At 41.1% G+C, this 15618-nt stretch overlaps 1 protein-coding gene across 1 annotated transcript in view; it reads left to right on the top strand.

The window, feature by feature from the left end:
• LOC115416361 (major vault protein-like) overlaps positions 1 to 15165 on the top strand; it is a 20860-nt gene extending 5695 nt beyond the window's left edge. Inside the window, 17 exon segments of the mRNA XM_030130107.1 lie at positions 1081 to 1257; positions 4799 to 4832; positions 4834 to 4995; positions 5905 to 6028; positions 7195 to 7326; positions 7439 to 7533; positions 7904 to 8140; positions 8261 to 8389; positions 10122 to 10349; positions 10645 to 10886; positions 10979 to 11176; positions 11380 to 11524; positions 11611 to 11822; positions 12375 to 12491; positions 12573 to 12699; positions 13485 to 13673; positions 14601 to 15165. Coding sequence (XP_029985967.1) covers positions 1094 to 1257; positions 4799 to 4832; positions 4834 to 4995; positions 5905 to 6028; positions 7195 to 7326; positions 7439 to 7533; positions 7904 to 8140; positions 8261 to 8389; positions 10122 to 10349; positions 10645 to 10886; positions 10979 to 11176; positions 11380 to 11524; positions 11611 to 11822; positions 12375 to 12491; positions 12573 to 12699; positions 13485 to 13673; positions 14601 to 14726 — 2661 coding nt within the window. The 5' untranslated portion in view covers positions 1081 to 1093 and the 3' untranslated portion in view covers positions 14727 to 15165.
• Positions 15166 to 15618: the final 453 nt, after the last annotated feature.

Below are 15618 nucleotides of genomic sequence, written 5' to 3'. Positions count from 1 at the left end.
GACAAAAGTTGAAATGAATAAAAAAAAAAAAAACGAAAAGAAATAAAACAGAAAAAATGCAACAATTAATGATGAAAACTACACATGATGAAAAATGTGTTTAAAAATGCCAACGAGATTGAAAATGTTGTAAAAATAATGCAGCAAAAGGATGGGGAAAAAAGGAATAAAAGAAAAATATTTTAAAAATATGACAAAATTCAATAAATAATTGAGTAAATAAGTCATAAAACTGTAAATGTCACAGAAACATAATGAAGGTTTCACTGAACTATAAAAAAAACCAAAAAAAACAAATCAGAATAAAACACTGGAGCACGATGAAGATGAGGATGATGAAGGTTATGGTGATGAAGGTGGTGATGATGATGATGCCGAAGGTGATGGTGGTGATGAAGATGATGATGATGGTGGTGATGATGAAGATGATGATGAAGGTGACGATGATGGTGGTGATGAAGATGATGACAGTGACGGTGATGATGATGAAGGTGATGATGATGAAGGTGATGGTGCTGATGTCTGAGTTGTTTTTCATTGTGACCTCTGACCTTCATTCATGTAAATCTTTGTTGTTGCTTTTTTCACACATTCTCGTCTCCTTCGATGTACAGTTTTATTTGTAAAATATGTCAGACGTCCTTTTTCGTTGCGTCGGTGCCGATCACAGCTGTGTTTGTCAGAAAAAAGAGGGAAACAAGTCAAGATTTTCAACAGATGAAATAATTCTGACTGTTTTTCACCACAGTTGAATTTATTCAGATTTTATTGAAACTGTTTCAACTCAGTTAAAAAATAATCATCATTAGTCAGGAAAAACATTAATTATCATCTTTTTTCAGACATTTTGTTCTGGTTTCTTCTAGAATTAAGATTAAATAATAAAATCTGTTTATTTAGATTTAATGGACGTGGAGATTTTTAAATCCACTTTTTAAAAGAACTAAAAAAAACAGTCAAATGAGTTTAACTTTAGTTCATATCGACTCAGTTTTACTGTAAAAGTGTCAAATAAAGGTTTTATTTTATTAATGTGTGTAAATATTGTTGTATTTTAACGTTTGTGTCGTTGAAACTCAGGTTTTAGCTGAATATGTCGAAGCAAGGAGGAAGCCGTGGGCCGGACATGGAGAGGCTCAACGAGACATCAATCATCCGAATCCCGCCCCATCATTACATCCACGTCCTGGACCAGAACACTAACATCGCCAGAGTGGAGATCGGACCGCTGACCTACATCCGCCAGGACAACGAGAGGTATGGCGCAAAGATGAGGGAAATACAATACATTATAAAATATAAATAAAAGAAAATATAAAAACTAAGAAATATAATTAAGTAAAATAATACATAAGATTAAATAAAAGATAAAATACAGAAAATAAAAAAATTTAAATAACACAAAATTAAAAAAAAAAAAAAAAATATATATATATATATATATATATATATATATATAAAAATAAAATATGTAATAATATAATTATTTAATCATAAAAGAAAGAAGAAAAATAAAATATAAGATAAAAAATAAAATAAAATGACAAAAATAAAATAAGATAAAATAATAAATTAAATAGTAAATTAAATTAATGAGAAAGAAAAGAAAATATAAAAAAAATAACATAAAATAAAATAACGTAATGGAAAATAAAGTACAATAAAATCATGAAATAACATGTAATTTGAGTTAAGTCAAATTTAAAATAAAATTAAATAAAAGTTTAAAAAAAAGTATTACAAAAAGAATGAAATAAAATATGAAAATAAAATAAAAATAGTAATATAAATAAAAAAATAAACTAAATATTAAATTAAGTAATACAAAATGAAATAAAAAATAAAATAATGTGAAATAAAGGAAATAAAAGTAAAATAAAGAAAAATAAAAGTGAATATTATAAAATGTTTAATATACAGGGTTATTAGAGTCCATTGAAACCAATAATATAATTATATAAAATTACAGCTAAAAAAGATTTTAAAATAAAAAATAAATGTTTGAACATTTTTAGTTCAGCGTTGGCATAAAGATGGACAGCAGCGTTACGCAAAAATGAACATATTTAGTTTAATCCTTAAACATAAATTATCATATTTTTACATCATGTCAACACTAAAGATGTTACAGATGTATTTAAAAGTGACTTTGTGTTTAGTGTTGGCTTTTAACGTTAGCTTGTAGCTCATAGACATAGCATGCTAACTAGTATAAACCTGGTTCTATTTATTTATGTACATTTATAAATAGTTTTCCTTATTATTGTTACTTGTCGACTTTTTTTTTTTTTTTTTTTTTTTTTTTACTCCTGTGTGTTTTACTTATTTTGGTTTCAATGCATGCTAGTTTTACAGGTTAGCCAAATTAGCATCGTGGTAGTAACAGCTTCATAGACGTAGCAAGCTAACCAGCAACACAACTGTAAAATGTTGATGATAAAAGTAGCTTTTACCTTCCCATCTTCTCGACAACTATCCTTATTTACGTCATTTTATTTTCATTTTATTTAACTCTCTCTAATCCTGTACATCCTACGTTCCCATGTTAGGCAGTGGGTTAGCTTACTGTTTGCCATAGCTTTATAAACAGATTTTTTAAATATAAATATAATAAAATCCTCTGTTAATTTTTTTTTTATATATATAATTTTATTTGTGGATTTTCAACAGCATAACACGAATGCATCATACAATCTTTACATTTCTACTGTCTTTTTTTTATACAAGTCCCCACCCCCAACTTAAATATAAACATAAACATGTAAATATATTTACCAGAAGACATCAGGATTAAGAATAGGAGGCATATAGCATTCATACAAAGTCTAGATGTGTAAACATAGTAAAAACAAAAATAAATACATAAGATAAAATTGAACAGATAACAATTATACATATATTTAAAAAAAAAAAAAAAGAGACAGAAATAAAATATGTACCATACTTACAGTTATCCAGGTGATGAGTGGTGATTTGGTGTCAAAGTCATGAATTATTGCTCATTCTATAAGTTTCTGTGAATTTTAGAAAAGGCTGTCATGCTTTATAGAATTTTGCAGTTGATCCTGCTAACGTACATCTCATCTTCTCCATATGTAAAAACCTCATAATGTCTGCAATCCACTGAGCATGTGTGGGAGGGGTTTCCTGTTTCCACCTCGAAAGTATAAGAAGTGAAAGTAGAGAAGCTAATGCAATAGCATTTGAATAATATTTAGAAATATAAATGTTTGGGGGAATCACTCCAAAAAGTGCTGTCAGGGCTGAAGGTGGAAAGTTAATGTCATACATTTTTGAAAATGTGGTAAATATAGATGTCCAATTGTTATGAAGATTAGGACATGTCCAAAAAGTGTGGAAAAGGGAACCAGTATCTGCTTTGCAACGATTGCAGAGCAGGTCAGTGCCCGGATAGAATTTGGCTAACTTTTCTTTGGAAATATGTAAACGGTGAAGGATCTTAAATTGGAGGAGCCCATGTGTTGCACATAAAGAGGAGGTGTGTACCTGATGGAGAATTGATTTCCAGATGCTATCTGTTATGCTCAGTGCTAAGTCGCCTTCCCAATGTGATTTTATAATAGATAATGAGGGGGATTGTATACCTAAAAATAAGTTGTAAATTTCTTTTCTTGCACCTCTTTTATTACCCTTTATGTCTAAAATTTTATCCAGAGTAGTTTCGACAGGTAAATTGGGAAACGAAGGGTATCTACTTTTTAAAAAGTGATGAATTTGTAAATAGCGAAAAAAATGTTTTTGGAATCTCAAATTGTTCTGTTAGTTCTGTGAATGTGGCAAAGGTTCCATTCACAAAGTGCTTTAAAATTATTTAACCCCTTGTTGCTCCAAATCTTAAAAGCCAAGTCAAATGTAGAAGGTGGGAACATATGGTTTGAGCACAGGGGAGCTTTAATGGACATTGAGTGCAAACCAAGCCGTTTCCTACATTGCACCCAGATTCTGAGGCAATCATACAGCAAAGGATTACATTTGTAAGTGTACAACTCCAGGGGAAGTGCAGATATCAACAATGCTAATAAAGATGTCTTACCACAGTTAGATGATTCAGTATGAAGCCAAGCTGGAATTTCCCTATTTGAGTCAATAGTCCAATAAAGCATATTTCGTATGTTTGCAGCCCAGAAATATAAATGAAAATTTGGCAAAGCTAGTCCACCAAGTGGTCTTATTCTTTGCATAAAATCTTTCCATATTCGTGGAGGTTTGCCATTCCAAATAAATGTAGATGCGCATTTGTCTAGACTCACAAAGAACTTCTTTGGTGTGTAAAATGGAATACAAAGAAATAAGTATAGGTATTTAGGTATTTAGGTAGAACGTTCATCTTCACAGAATTAACACGGCCATTTAATGATAGTGGTAAGCTATTCCATCTCTGAAGGTCAGACTTCATTTTTTCAAGGAGCAGGACAAAGTTTTTTGATAAAGATCCTTATATGAGTGGGTGACTAGGTAGGTTAAATAGTCTGATTTAACTTTAAATTGAAAATTTGCAAATGAGATATCCTTTGCTTTAGAGTCTGTTAAATATTTTAATGAGTGTATTTAGAAGCAGGTCGGAGGAAGTTCAGCTTTATTTTAGATTGTGTTTTCTAGTTAGCGCAAGCCTCCATGCTATGCTAAGCTAACTGTGGTTCCTTTGTGAACAGGTTAGATTGTTCTGATTCTGAAGTTTTACTTCCATGTTTCAGTTGAACTTGATTCCGTTTCATTTTGACTGAATCAGGACTTTGACCCATTTCTTGTTTCCTGTTCTGTGTGTTTTGGTTCTCAGGGTTCTGTTCCCGCCGCTGCGTATGATCATGGTTCCCTCCTCGTCATTACTGCGTTGTCCTCAACCCCGTCGCCCGTGACGACAACAACCAGGTCCGCTTCGACCAATCAGGACAGGCCAAGCTCCGCCATGCCGACCTGGAGATCCGACTGACGCAGGAACCGTTTCCTCTGTACCCCGGAGAGGAAGTCCAGCAGGTGACGGAATCAGAACCTAGAAACTTCAAACCAGAACCAGGAACTAGAACCTAGAACCTAGAAACCAGAACTAGAACCTAGAACCCAGAAACCAGAACATATAAAGTAGAACCAGAAACTAGATACCAGAATCAGAGACCAAAACTAGAACCACAAACCAGAACCTAGAAACCAGAACCAGGAACTAGAACCTAGAAACCAGAACTAGGAACTAGAACCTAGAACCCAGAAACCAAAACCAGAAACTAGAAACTACAACTTAAAAACTAGAACCCAGAAACCAGAACCTAGAAACTAGAACCTAAAACCCAGAACCAGAAAACAGAACCCCAAAACCACAGAACAGAACCTATTCTGGGTTCTGGTTCCATAATTCTTATTTCATTTTAAAATCTCCAAACTGATGACGTTATTGGTGGTTCCATGTTCTTACAACAGGCTCTGAAATATTCAAATAAAATAAATGAATTAATGAATGAAGTAAAAGCGAAAGAATATTTGTGATCAAATATCAAACATGTTTTTAAACAGAAAAACTGAAAAACAAAAACTACAATAAGTCAAAATAATGAAAATTTGACTTACTTGAAGTTTTTGGTCCAAAAATTTTAATAATAAATTCAGAAAAAAGGAAAAACAACAAAAGCTCATTTTGAAAAACAAATAATAAAGTAAAATAAATAATATAAACCACTTTCTGTAGTTTGATTCCAACTGAACTCCAACTGATGCTTTGTTAGTTTCATTAAAGGTTTTCTGGACCTTTTTCATCATCTGTTTGTTTTCCACCTAAATCTGATCCCAGGTCAGATCAGTGTCAGGGCCTTTCATCTGTACATACTGTCAGTGTCTCCTCACTTCCTGAACCATGTTGCCATGGCGATAACGCTGGCCTGTGTTCTGTGTCAGGACGTGACACCGTTGCAGATCGTGTTTCCAGACACAGCGCTGCGTCTGCAGGCGCTGCTTGACTTCCAGGAGGACGGCGGCGAGAGGAGGGTGGCAGGAGACGAGTGGCTGTTCGAAGGACCAGGTAACGGACCCGGGTCTGGGTCTGGGTCCGGACCCGGGTCTGGGTCTGAGGCTGGACCCAGGTCTGGGTCTGAATCCGGACCCAGGTCTGGGTCCAGAACCGAGTCACATGGCCATCCTGTTCATAGATGAACTGGAACATTGAACCAATCCCAGACCAGTGCGACCAGTGTGACCACTGTCGGTTCATACAGGAATTTAATGTTGTGTTTTTAAAGTCTGGAAAGGGTTTGGATTTTAGTTGAAGTGCTTACACTTCGAACTCTGTGATGGGATTTAGGGATTTATTTTTACAAAGTGGCTACTGACCAAGGTTATAATAGTTTTGGATTTTTCATTATAGTTTAGTTTTATTTAGTTTTGACTTTTTTTTTTCTCTAATTCAGTTAGTTTTGATTCGTTTTTAGAGCAGGTTTGCTAGTTTTTATTAATTTTCATTTCTTTTCTAAATGCTTGGTTTCAGTGTTAGTTTTAGGTTTGTCGTATCTTTTATCTTCTTCGCTGTCGTATTTAAATAAATCCCAGACAGGACTCTGCTGTTTTCTACCAACTTTAGTCTTCATGTTTCCAGGTAGAGTGGGGACCAGAAGACAACTGGAAACCACAAGTGACGAGAACTGATGGACCATGAAGTGTCATATGGTGCCGCTAGCTAAAATTGCCAGAGCAAAATAAATCGCTTTCGTATCAATCCAACATTGACAAAGACGAAAACGAAGGGAATTTTATCCATAATTTTTATTCGTTATAGTTAGTTTTGTAAGCACACAATACAGTTTCAGTTAGTTATCGTTTTTTTTTTCTTTTAATTATAGTTTTTATTTATTTCAGTTAACAAAAATGGTGGTAGAGTTCAGAGTGCAGAATTTGGACCTCAGAACTTTTCAATTTAATGGTCATAATGAATCCTCTCAGTTCGTCATGGAGTTCCTCAATGCTCGGTTCTTGGACCAGAACTGTTTACCTTATCCATTCCTTTATGTAACTGAATAAGGAAACACTCTATCAACTTTCATGTTACGCTGATGATACCCAGTTATACAGTCATGGCACCGCTGTTGTTCAAATGTAGTGCTAGATACATAAAATTAGATTGATTGACTTTGTTTGATTCCTTGTGTCAGACTTTGTTGGACTGATCAGACGTCGGCCTCATGGTCTTTGCAGGGACCTACATCCCCAGGAAGGAGGTGGTGGTGTTGGAGACCATCAAGGCCACGGTGATCCGGGAGAACCAGGCCATCAGGCTGAGGGCCAGGAAGGAGGGCGTGGACAGGGGCGGGGTCCGCAGGGTCACAGGTCAACACCCCTTTGTACTTTGATCATTAATGAGTCATTAGTTCAGTTAACGATGCGTCAAGTTTCAGACACTGACATGGTTTGATGGTGTGTGTGTGTTTTTTGGCTCCAGGTGAGGAGTGGTTGGTCAGTAAGGTCGGTGCCTACCTCCCTGGAGCTCATGAAGAAGTCATCGACATCGTCAACGCCTTCATCCTCACTGACAAGGTGAGCGAGGCATTCACTGACTCAACGGACAGTCTGGACAGCACCAAGTATAACTGAGGCTTCACTAAGCCCCATCCCCTTAGAACACACCATAGATTTAGGTTTTCCAGATGTAGTAACAGTTACTATTAATACAGACGATATTAGGCAGTAAACCGAGGATTCTGGGAGATGGAGGATGGAGGGATGAATGGATGGATGATGGAGGGAGGGAGGATGATGGATGGATGGATGGATGGATGTTGGACAAACAGATGGATGGATGAACCTAAACCCTTAAAACCATGACCACCACCACCACCTCCTCCTCATTGTTTTCTATTTTTATTGCTTCTCTGTCGTCATGGTAACTTGTCTCCATGTTTTTCAGAAAGCGCTTCACGTTCGTGCCCTGCGTCCGTTTAAAGACGCCGGTGGGCGGGACCGGCGAACGGGGGAGGAATGGCTGGTGACCATGGCGGACCGTGAGGCCCACGTCCCATCGGTAGCTGAGGAGGTGGTGGGCGTGGTCAATGTGACCACGCTGAGCTCCAGACAGTACTGCGTGGTCCTGGACCCGGTCGGACCCGATGGGAAGCCTCAGCTGGGCAAGAAGAGGGTGGTCAAGGTGGGTCAGAACCAGAGCATCTGGGTTCATGTGTGTTTTTGGGTCTGGTCCTGGTCTGATCCTGGTCTGAAGTGGCCCAGATGTCTGGTCCAGTTCTAACATGTCCTTTGTGTCCCTCAGGGGGAGCGCTCGTTTTTCCTGCAACCGGGTGAGCGCCTTGAACGCGGCATCCAGGACGTATATGTTTTGTCAGAGGAGGAGGGGCTTGTCCTCAGAGCCGTGGAGGCGTTCAATGACCCTGAGGTGGAGGTGAGCACTGACCTGGACTTGGGGAGCAGAAAGGCATGATGAGAACTCTGGGTTCTGGTCTGGGTCAGCTGGTCCGTTTGAAGGAACCGGGTTCAAGAGGGAAGAGGATTTATTCTGGGGTTTGTCTGGGATGAAGACAGCCTGTCAGGGGTCAGAGATAGAGGACAGAGGTTAGAGACAAAGGTCAAAGGTCAGACAGAGGTCATACACAGAGGTCATACTGTGGTGACACATCTTTTTTCAGATCACTATAATTCAGCTCTTACTTGTCCAAAGAATCATGTCAGATGTGGTTAGCAGCTAAAGTTGCTAACAGGACCATTTGTCTCCAGAAACTCTGCGCGTCTGAGTCAATGTCACGGGTTCGGTTTTTCCAGATTAAAAAAAAAAATAATGATGGCTCAGTCGTCAAACTATTTTCTGTGATTTTATTCAGCAAAAATGTGAAAAATCAATTACAATACAAAACTAAAGTATATACAAGGGAAAAAAAAAAACTATCCACCCTCACCAGAAGTTCACAGCCTGGAGACTAAACCCTGTCTGCCCGTCTGACAGAAAAACCCCACATTAAATACTCTTAGCCCCTCCCCCGGGCTTACCAAATTAATAAAAAACAGGGTTTTAACAAAAACTTCAAAACTCAGGAAAAAATAATTTACCAAATAATCACATCCAATAACAGAAATATTTTACTAACAAAATGCCCTCCATGTGGCATTTACCTTCCATGTAAATATAGTGGAAAACAACGTAATTGAATAATTAGGGAAAAAAAATAAACTAGTCCAGGTCACCTGACCTCCAATGGCGCGCCACAGTGCGCTATAAAAGGGCTAAGCAGGGAGTGCCCCGGTTCGCCACCTGGAGTGGTGACAGGAGGTGGAAGATATGGCCGGATCAGCGTCTGGTGAGTCTGTGTTTGTGAGTGAGTCTTAAATGTAGGCGTCAAGTGTGCACCCTCGACCGCACTACTCACGGGGGAAAAAAAAAAGAAGGGGGAAAAAAAAAAAAAAAGATTCAGAACGGGGAATGTGGTAAGAAACTACTTTCCCGCACGTCCATTGAAGCACGTCTCTGTGGGACACTGGCACTCTACACACACTGCCTCCTCCCACAGAGCCACAGGGAGAATGCACCGTGCGGGAGAAAGTGACGTGGCGTCTACGGCCGCTCCGTCACAGTCAACCACAGATTTAACACTTAAAAAACTACACAACCACCAGAAAAAGTCCAATCTAAGTTCTATGACTCCACAATATTTGGAAAATTGTAACTTATAGCGAGTTAGCATCGCCAGAGTTGGCATTAGCAGAGTTAGCATTAGCAGAGTTAGCTTTGGCAGAGTTAGTGTTTGCATGGGTCTGTGGTTTGTAACCGGTCTGCAAGTTGAGCCACATCAGAGACAGAGCTTAGAGCAGGTTTCTGGGGGTGCAGGAGGTGTTGGTCTGATTCAGAACTCCTCCTCCTCTTCTTCTCCTTCCTGATCAGACTAACTCATCCTCCTGACTCTGTTCTTCTTCCTCTCCTTTTTTTATGTTTAAATCCTCCCATCCTACTTTAAACCATCATTTTTGCGTTGTATTAGTTTGACTCTCGGTGCCTCTCTGCTCCTCCCCCTCCTCCTCCAACCCCTCCCCCTCCTCTTCATCCTCCTCCTCCTCTCCGATGCATCGCCACGTTAACCCTTCTCTCCGTCGTCGTCCTCTCTCTCCATCGTTCTCTCTGCCAGCGCCAGGAGGAGGAGGAGGAGGAGGAAGCTGAGGAGGAGGAGCTTATGCAGGAGCGCGCCAAGAGGTCACGGAGGAGCGGTGTCCTCCGTCGTCCGGGCGACCGCTGGATGCTGCGCGGCCCCATCGAGTACGTTCCTCCGGCGACGGTGGAGGTGGTGCTGAGGCGTCAGGCCATCCCATTGGACGAGAACGAGGGCATCTACGTCCGGGACATCAAGACTGGGAAGGTACGAGACCTGGACCGGACTAGGACCTGGACCAGACCGAGACCTGGACCAAACTGAGACCTGAACCCAACTGAGACCCAGACCAGATCGAGACCTGGACCGGACTGAAACCCAGACCAGACTGAGATCTGAACTGGACTGAGACCTAGAGCAGACTGAGACCTGGACCAGACCTGGACCCAACTGAGGCTGAGACCAGACCAATACCTGAACTGGACTGAGACCTGGACCGGACTGAGACCCGGACCGGTCCTCAGGTAACCTCGGTAACGGTGCTGTGTGTCCCGGTCCTCAGGTGCGGGCGGTCATAGGCCACACCTACATGCTGACCCAGGATGAGGAGCTGTGGCAGAAGGAGCTCCCTGCGAAGGTGGAGGCGCTGCTGGGTTCTCCTCACGACCCGCTGGCCGACCGGTCCGACCGGCGCCGGGACGACACCAGGGACGGACAGGTCCGGGACAAAACCCGGGTGGTGTCCTACAGAGTCCCCCACAATGCCGCTGTCCAGGTCTACGACTACAGGGAGAAGAAGGCCAGGTCTGACAGCACAGGAGCATCATGGGAAATCTGCCTGTCGTCCAGGCGTGTGTGCGGCTTTAAAAGGGGGCGTGTCTTTATGTTGCGTTCAGGGTGGTGTTCGGTCCGGAGATGGTGATGCTGGGTCCGGATGAGCAGTTCACGGTTCTGTCTCTGTCCGGGGACAAACCCAAGAGGGCCAACGTCATCAAGGCTGTGTGTCTGCTGCTTGGACCGGACTTCTTCACTGATGTCATCACCATAGAAACAGCCGACCATGCCCGCCTGCAGCTGCAGCTGTCCTACAACTGGTGGGTGGGCGTCGACCGCCGCCACGGCAACGTTTACTGATGATATGAAAGAACTAACGCAGAACCAATAGAACAACCAGAAAAGAACCCACAGAACCAACAGAACAAATAGAACCTCCATGTTCTGTAGAGACACATGTAGAACACAATTAAAGTGATGGTTCTAATTCTTCTTTCTCTCCCCCCCCACCCCCCCCACCCAGGTTTTTTGATGTTAAATCTCCGGTCAGCTCCGCTGATGCTGCATCTCTCTTCTCTGTCCCTGACTTTGTGGGGGACGCCTGTAAAGCCATCGCCTCTCGGGTTCGTGGCGCCGTCGCCTCTGTCCAGTTCGACGACTTCCACAAGGTTGGACGTCCATCAGAGGAAATGGAACAGATGGTTTTTCGTGGACCTGAAGGACTTTTCAGACCAGCTGTGTTGTGTTTGTGCAGAACTCCAACCGGATCATCTGCTCGGCCGTGTTCGGCTTCGACGAGAAGATGTCGGTCCGACCCAGTCTGAGGTTCAGCCAGAACAACCTGGTGATCAGCAGCGTGGACATCCAATCAGTGGAGCCGGTGGACCAGAGGACCCGGGACGCCCTCCAGAAGAGCGTCCAGCTGGCCATCGAGATCACCACCAACTCCCAGGAGGCGGCCGCACGGTCAGTGAACGCACGATGGACAGTGAACGCACCATGGTCAACAAGCAACTATATACACACAGGAAGGAAAACACAAAATACACACAGGAAGGAAAACACACACAATACACACAGAATACACACAATATACACAGGAAGTAAAACACAAAATACACACAGGAAGGAAAACACACACAATACACACAATATACACAGGAAGTAAAACACAAAATACACACAGGAAGGAAAACGCACACAATACACATAGGAAGGAAAACACACAACATATACACACAATACATACAGGAAGGAAAACACAAAATACACATGAAATACATATGAAAACACAGAGAATACTCATAAAAACACACAGAATACACATGAAAACAGTGTCAAATGCCTCCATCTCCCAGGTGTCTTTGCGGTATTCTCTCATATACTGAATAAATCCTCTGTAGTTTGAATGTCAGTTTGTTCTTTCATTCAGTATCATCAGTTTAGTTTCTTTCAAGTTGTTTTGTTGTTCATCATTCATCCTGTTTGTGGTTTGACTTCCCTCCCCCCCTCCTTCAGTCATGAGGCAGAGCGTCTGGAGCAGGAGGCCCGGGGTAAACTGGAGCGTCAGCGGATCACGGACCAGGCCGAGGCCGAACGGGCCCGAAAGGAGCTGCTTGAGCTGGAGGCACTCAGGTGAACAGGGGCTGGATGGAACCAGGGTCCGCAGTGGTACCGGGTTGGGGTTCTGACGGTTCTGTCCTCGCTGTGTTTCAGCGCTGCCGTGGAGAGCACCGGGGCGGCTAAAGCCGAGGCCCAGTCCAGGGCCGAAGCCGCTCGAATCCAGGGCGAAGCCGCCGTCAACGAAGCCAAACTGAAGGCGGAAGCTCAGAGGATTGAAGCCGTACGGTCACACATTTATGACATTAGATCAGGCACTTCAGTTTGGTTCATTATTATTTATGACATTAGATAAGGCACTAGATTTTTGTTTAGTTTTGTTCATTTGTTTCATTATTTTATGTGACTTTTGTTCAGTTTTGTTAATTTTTTTCATTATTTTATTTAATTTTTGTTTAGTTTTGTTCATTTGTTTCATTATTTCAATACATTTTTGTACCTATTGTTCATTTTTTTCATTAATTTACTTATTTTTTTCCAGTTTTGTTCATTTTCAATTTATGAACTTTAGTTTAAATCTAATGACGTAGAATCCATCTTCCTGTTCTTGTCTTCTCCGTTCCTCTGTTTTCTGTGATTTTTAATCGTTTTTCCACATGTTCAGATGAAACTGAACTAAATAAACCAGATGAACCTGTTTATATGAAGACATGGGGACTGGGACAAACCTAGGGGTGGTAATCTGATTGGTTGTAATCAGATTACTGCTGTTATCTAATCTAATAGACCAGATTAGACTGTTTACATGATCGATAATAATCAGATATTGATCAGAGTAAAGGGGGTCAGTACATGAACGGGTCTAAGACGGTGCCCTGAGGGATCCCATTATCAATGGAATCAAACACAGATTTATGATCAGTAATACTCTGTTAACTCCACTGATCAGACACTGATCAAAGTATTCATGTGTTATGACCTCATCAATGGAAAACTCTGTCCAAAGCTGTGTCCAATCACACACCAAAACCTGTGTGATTGACGTGTCTGTCCCCGCTCCACCCTCAGGAGGCAGAGCTTCAGCGTCTGGCCAAGGCCCGTGAGCAGGAGCTGAATTATAAAAAGGAGATGGACCGTCTGGAGGTGGAGAAGAAGGAGCGTCTGGCGCAGATCGACAGTCAGCGCTTCGGTCAGCTGGTGGAGAGTCTGGGCTCCGACACCCTGAAGGAGATGGCCCGAGCTGGACCAGAACTGCAGGTACCTGAATGCACCACCAGCACAGACCAAACTGGACCCACAGGTTCAGCTGTAGGAAGGAACAGAACGTTCAACAGAATATTATTATTATTATTATTATTATTATTATTATTGTTACTATTACATTATTATTATTATTATTATTGATAATGATGATAATAATGATAAAAGTAATGAAGTAATAAAATGATTTAAAAATGACAAAATTCAACAAATAATTGAGTAAATAAGTCATAAAACAGTGTAAATGTCACAGAAACATGATGAATGTATCATTAGTCTCTTTTCCATTGATCCTTAAGCTGTGTGAATTTAACTTGTTCATAAAAATGTGTCTAATGGAAAAACAATTTCATCCAAACTCTGGTTTTTCGATTTAATGTAGTTGTTGTTAGAGCGGTTTTTTTGTAATTAAATTGGTATATGATGCAAAAATTTAATGGAAAGACCTTTGAGTCCAACTAGAGTCACATAACCAAAACAGATGTTGATGGATGTTAGAACAAGAGAAGGAGAGTTGAACCCAAACGTGTGTGTATGTGTGGACACACCAGGAAACCACATCAGTTTAGAATTTAGTAGGAGATAGAGGGGGAACCAGCATTCTAGATTCAAAACAACACAGATTTCTGTTCATGTTCATGGAATGACTTTTAGTGACATCTACCAGAAGAAAGAAACTAATCAGCACATTTGGGATTGAATGGAAAAACCAACATTACACACTTCTGTTTGGAACACATTTATATAAATATGGGGACAGTTTAGCTCAGATGGACCATGGAAAAGAGACTAGAGACATTTAGAGTCCAGCTTCACTGAGCGTCTCTAACTATGACATCAGAGTAAAATGGCCTCTGTCTGCACATGCTCTGTTCTGTTCCTAGATGTGAATCGTTCCCAGTTTAAATGTTTGTTGTGTTCCAGGTCAAACTGCTCCAGTCTCTGGGTCTGAAGTCCACTCTGATCACAGATGGATCATCACCCATCAACCTGTTCACCACCGCCAACGGCCTGCTGGGGGCGCTGCCGGGACAGGCCCAGGGGGAGTGAGGACCAGGGGGAGTGAGGACCAGGGCAGGGCTGGCCAGGGGGGCGGGGCCAGCCAGGGGGGTGGGGCCAGCCAGGGGGGTGGGGCCAGCTCATTCAGTCTGTGGTTCTCGTCTTTATGCTAAACTATATTTACTGAAAACGCCGCAGGAAAACTGTGATTTAGAAAAAAAAACTGACAAGTGAAGGAGAAAAGTGAAGGAGATGGAATCAGAGGAAATCAGTTTTGAAAAAGTTCAGGAAAAGAAAGAATGTGAGGGAATAAAAGTCCATGTGGGTTTGTGTTTGATGCCTTCTGTTTCTGCTTTTGCACTAATACACTCTGTTTACACTTTGGCTCTGACGCCTGTTTCACTTTAGTGAACGTGGACCTGGTTCTGAGCTTTACTTTACGTCCTCTTCTTTGTCAAAGTGCCCATTAAACTAAAAATGCTGCTCAACATCTACGTCTGGACTGTTTTTACATCCACCCACAACATCCTCTACTGGTACAACACTGGTTCCATCCTGTTTTTACTCCTGACCACATTTTCACGTCACAAATCTGTGTCGACCCCAGACATTTTGTAAATATCAGTACAGTTTTGCGCAGATGTCTGATGGAAAAACTGACATTACACACTTCTGTTTTTACGACATTTAGTAAATATTTGCACGGTTTTGCGCAGATGTCCGATGAAAAACCTGACATTACACACTTCTGTTTTTACGACATTTAGTAAATATTTGCATGGTTTTGCGCAGATGTCCAATGGAAAAACCGACATTGCACACTTCTGTTTTACCGACATTACACACTTCTGTTTTTACAACATTTTGTAAATATCAGTACAGTTTTGCGCAGATGTCCGATGGAAACACCAACATTACACACTTCTGTTTTTACGGAATTTAG

The sequence above is a fragment of the Sphaeramia orbicularis genome, unplaced genomic scaffold (genome assembly GCF_902148855.1).
Source record: "Sphaeramia orbicularis unplaced genomic scaffold, fSphaOr1.1, whole genome shotgun sequence".
NCBI lineage: Eukaryota > Metazoa > Chordata > Actinopteri > Kurtiformes > Apogonidae > Sphaeramia > Sphaeramia orbicularis.
This window is presented reverse-complemented; position numbering and strand designations above follow the sequence as displayed.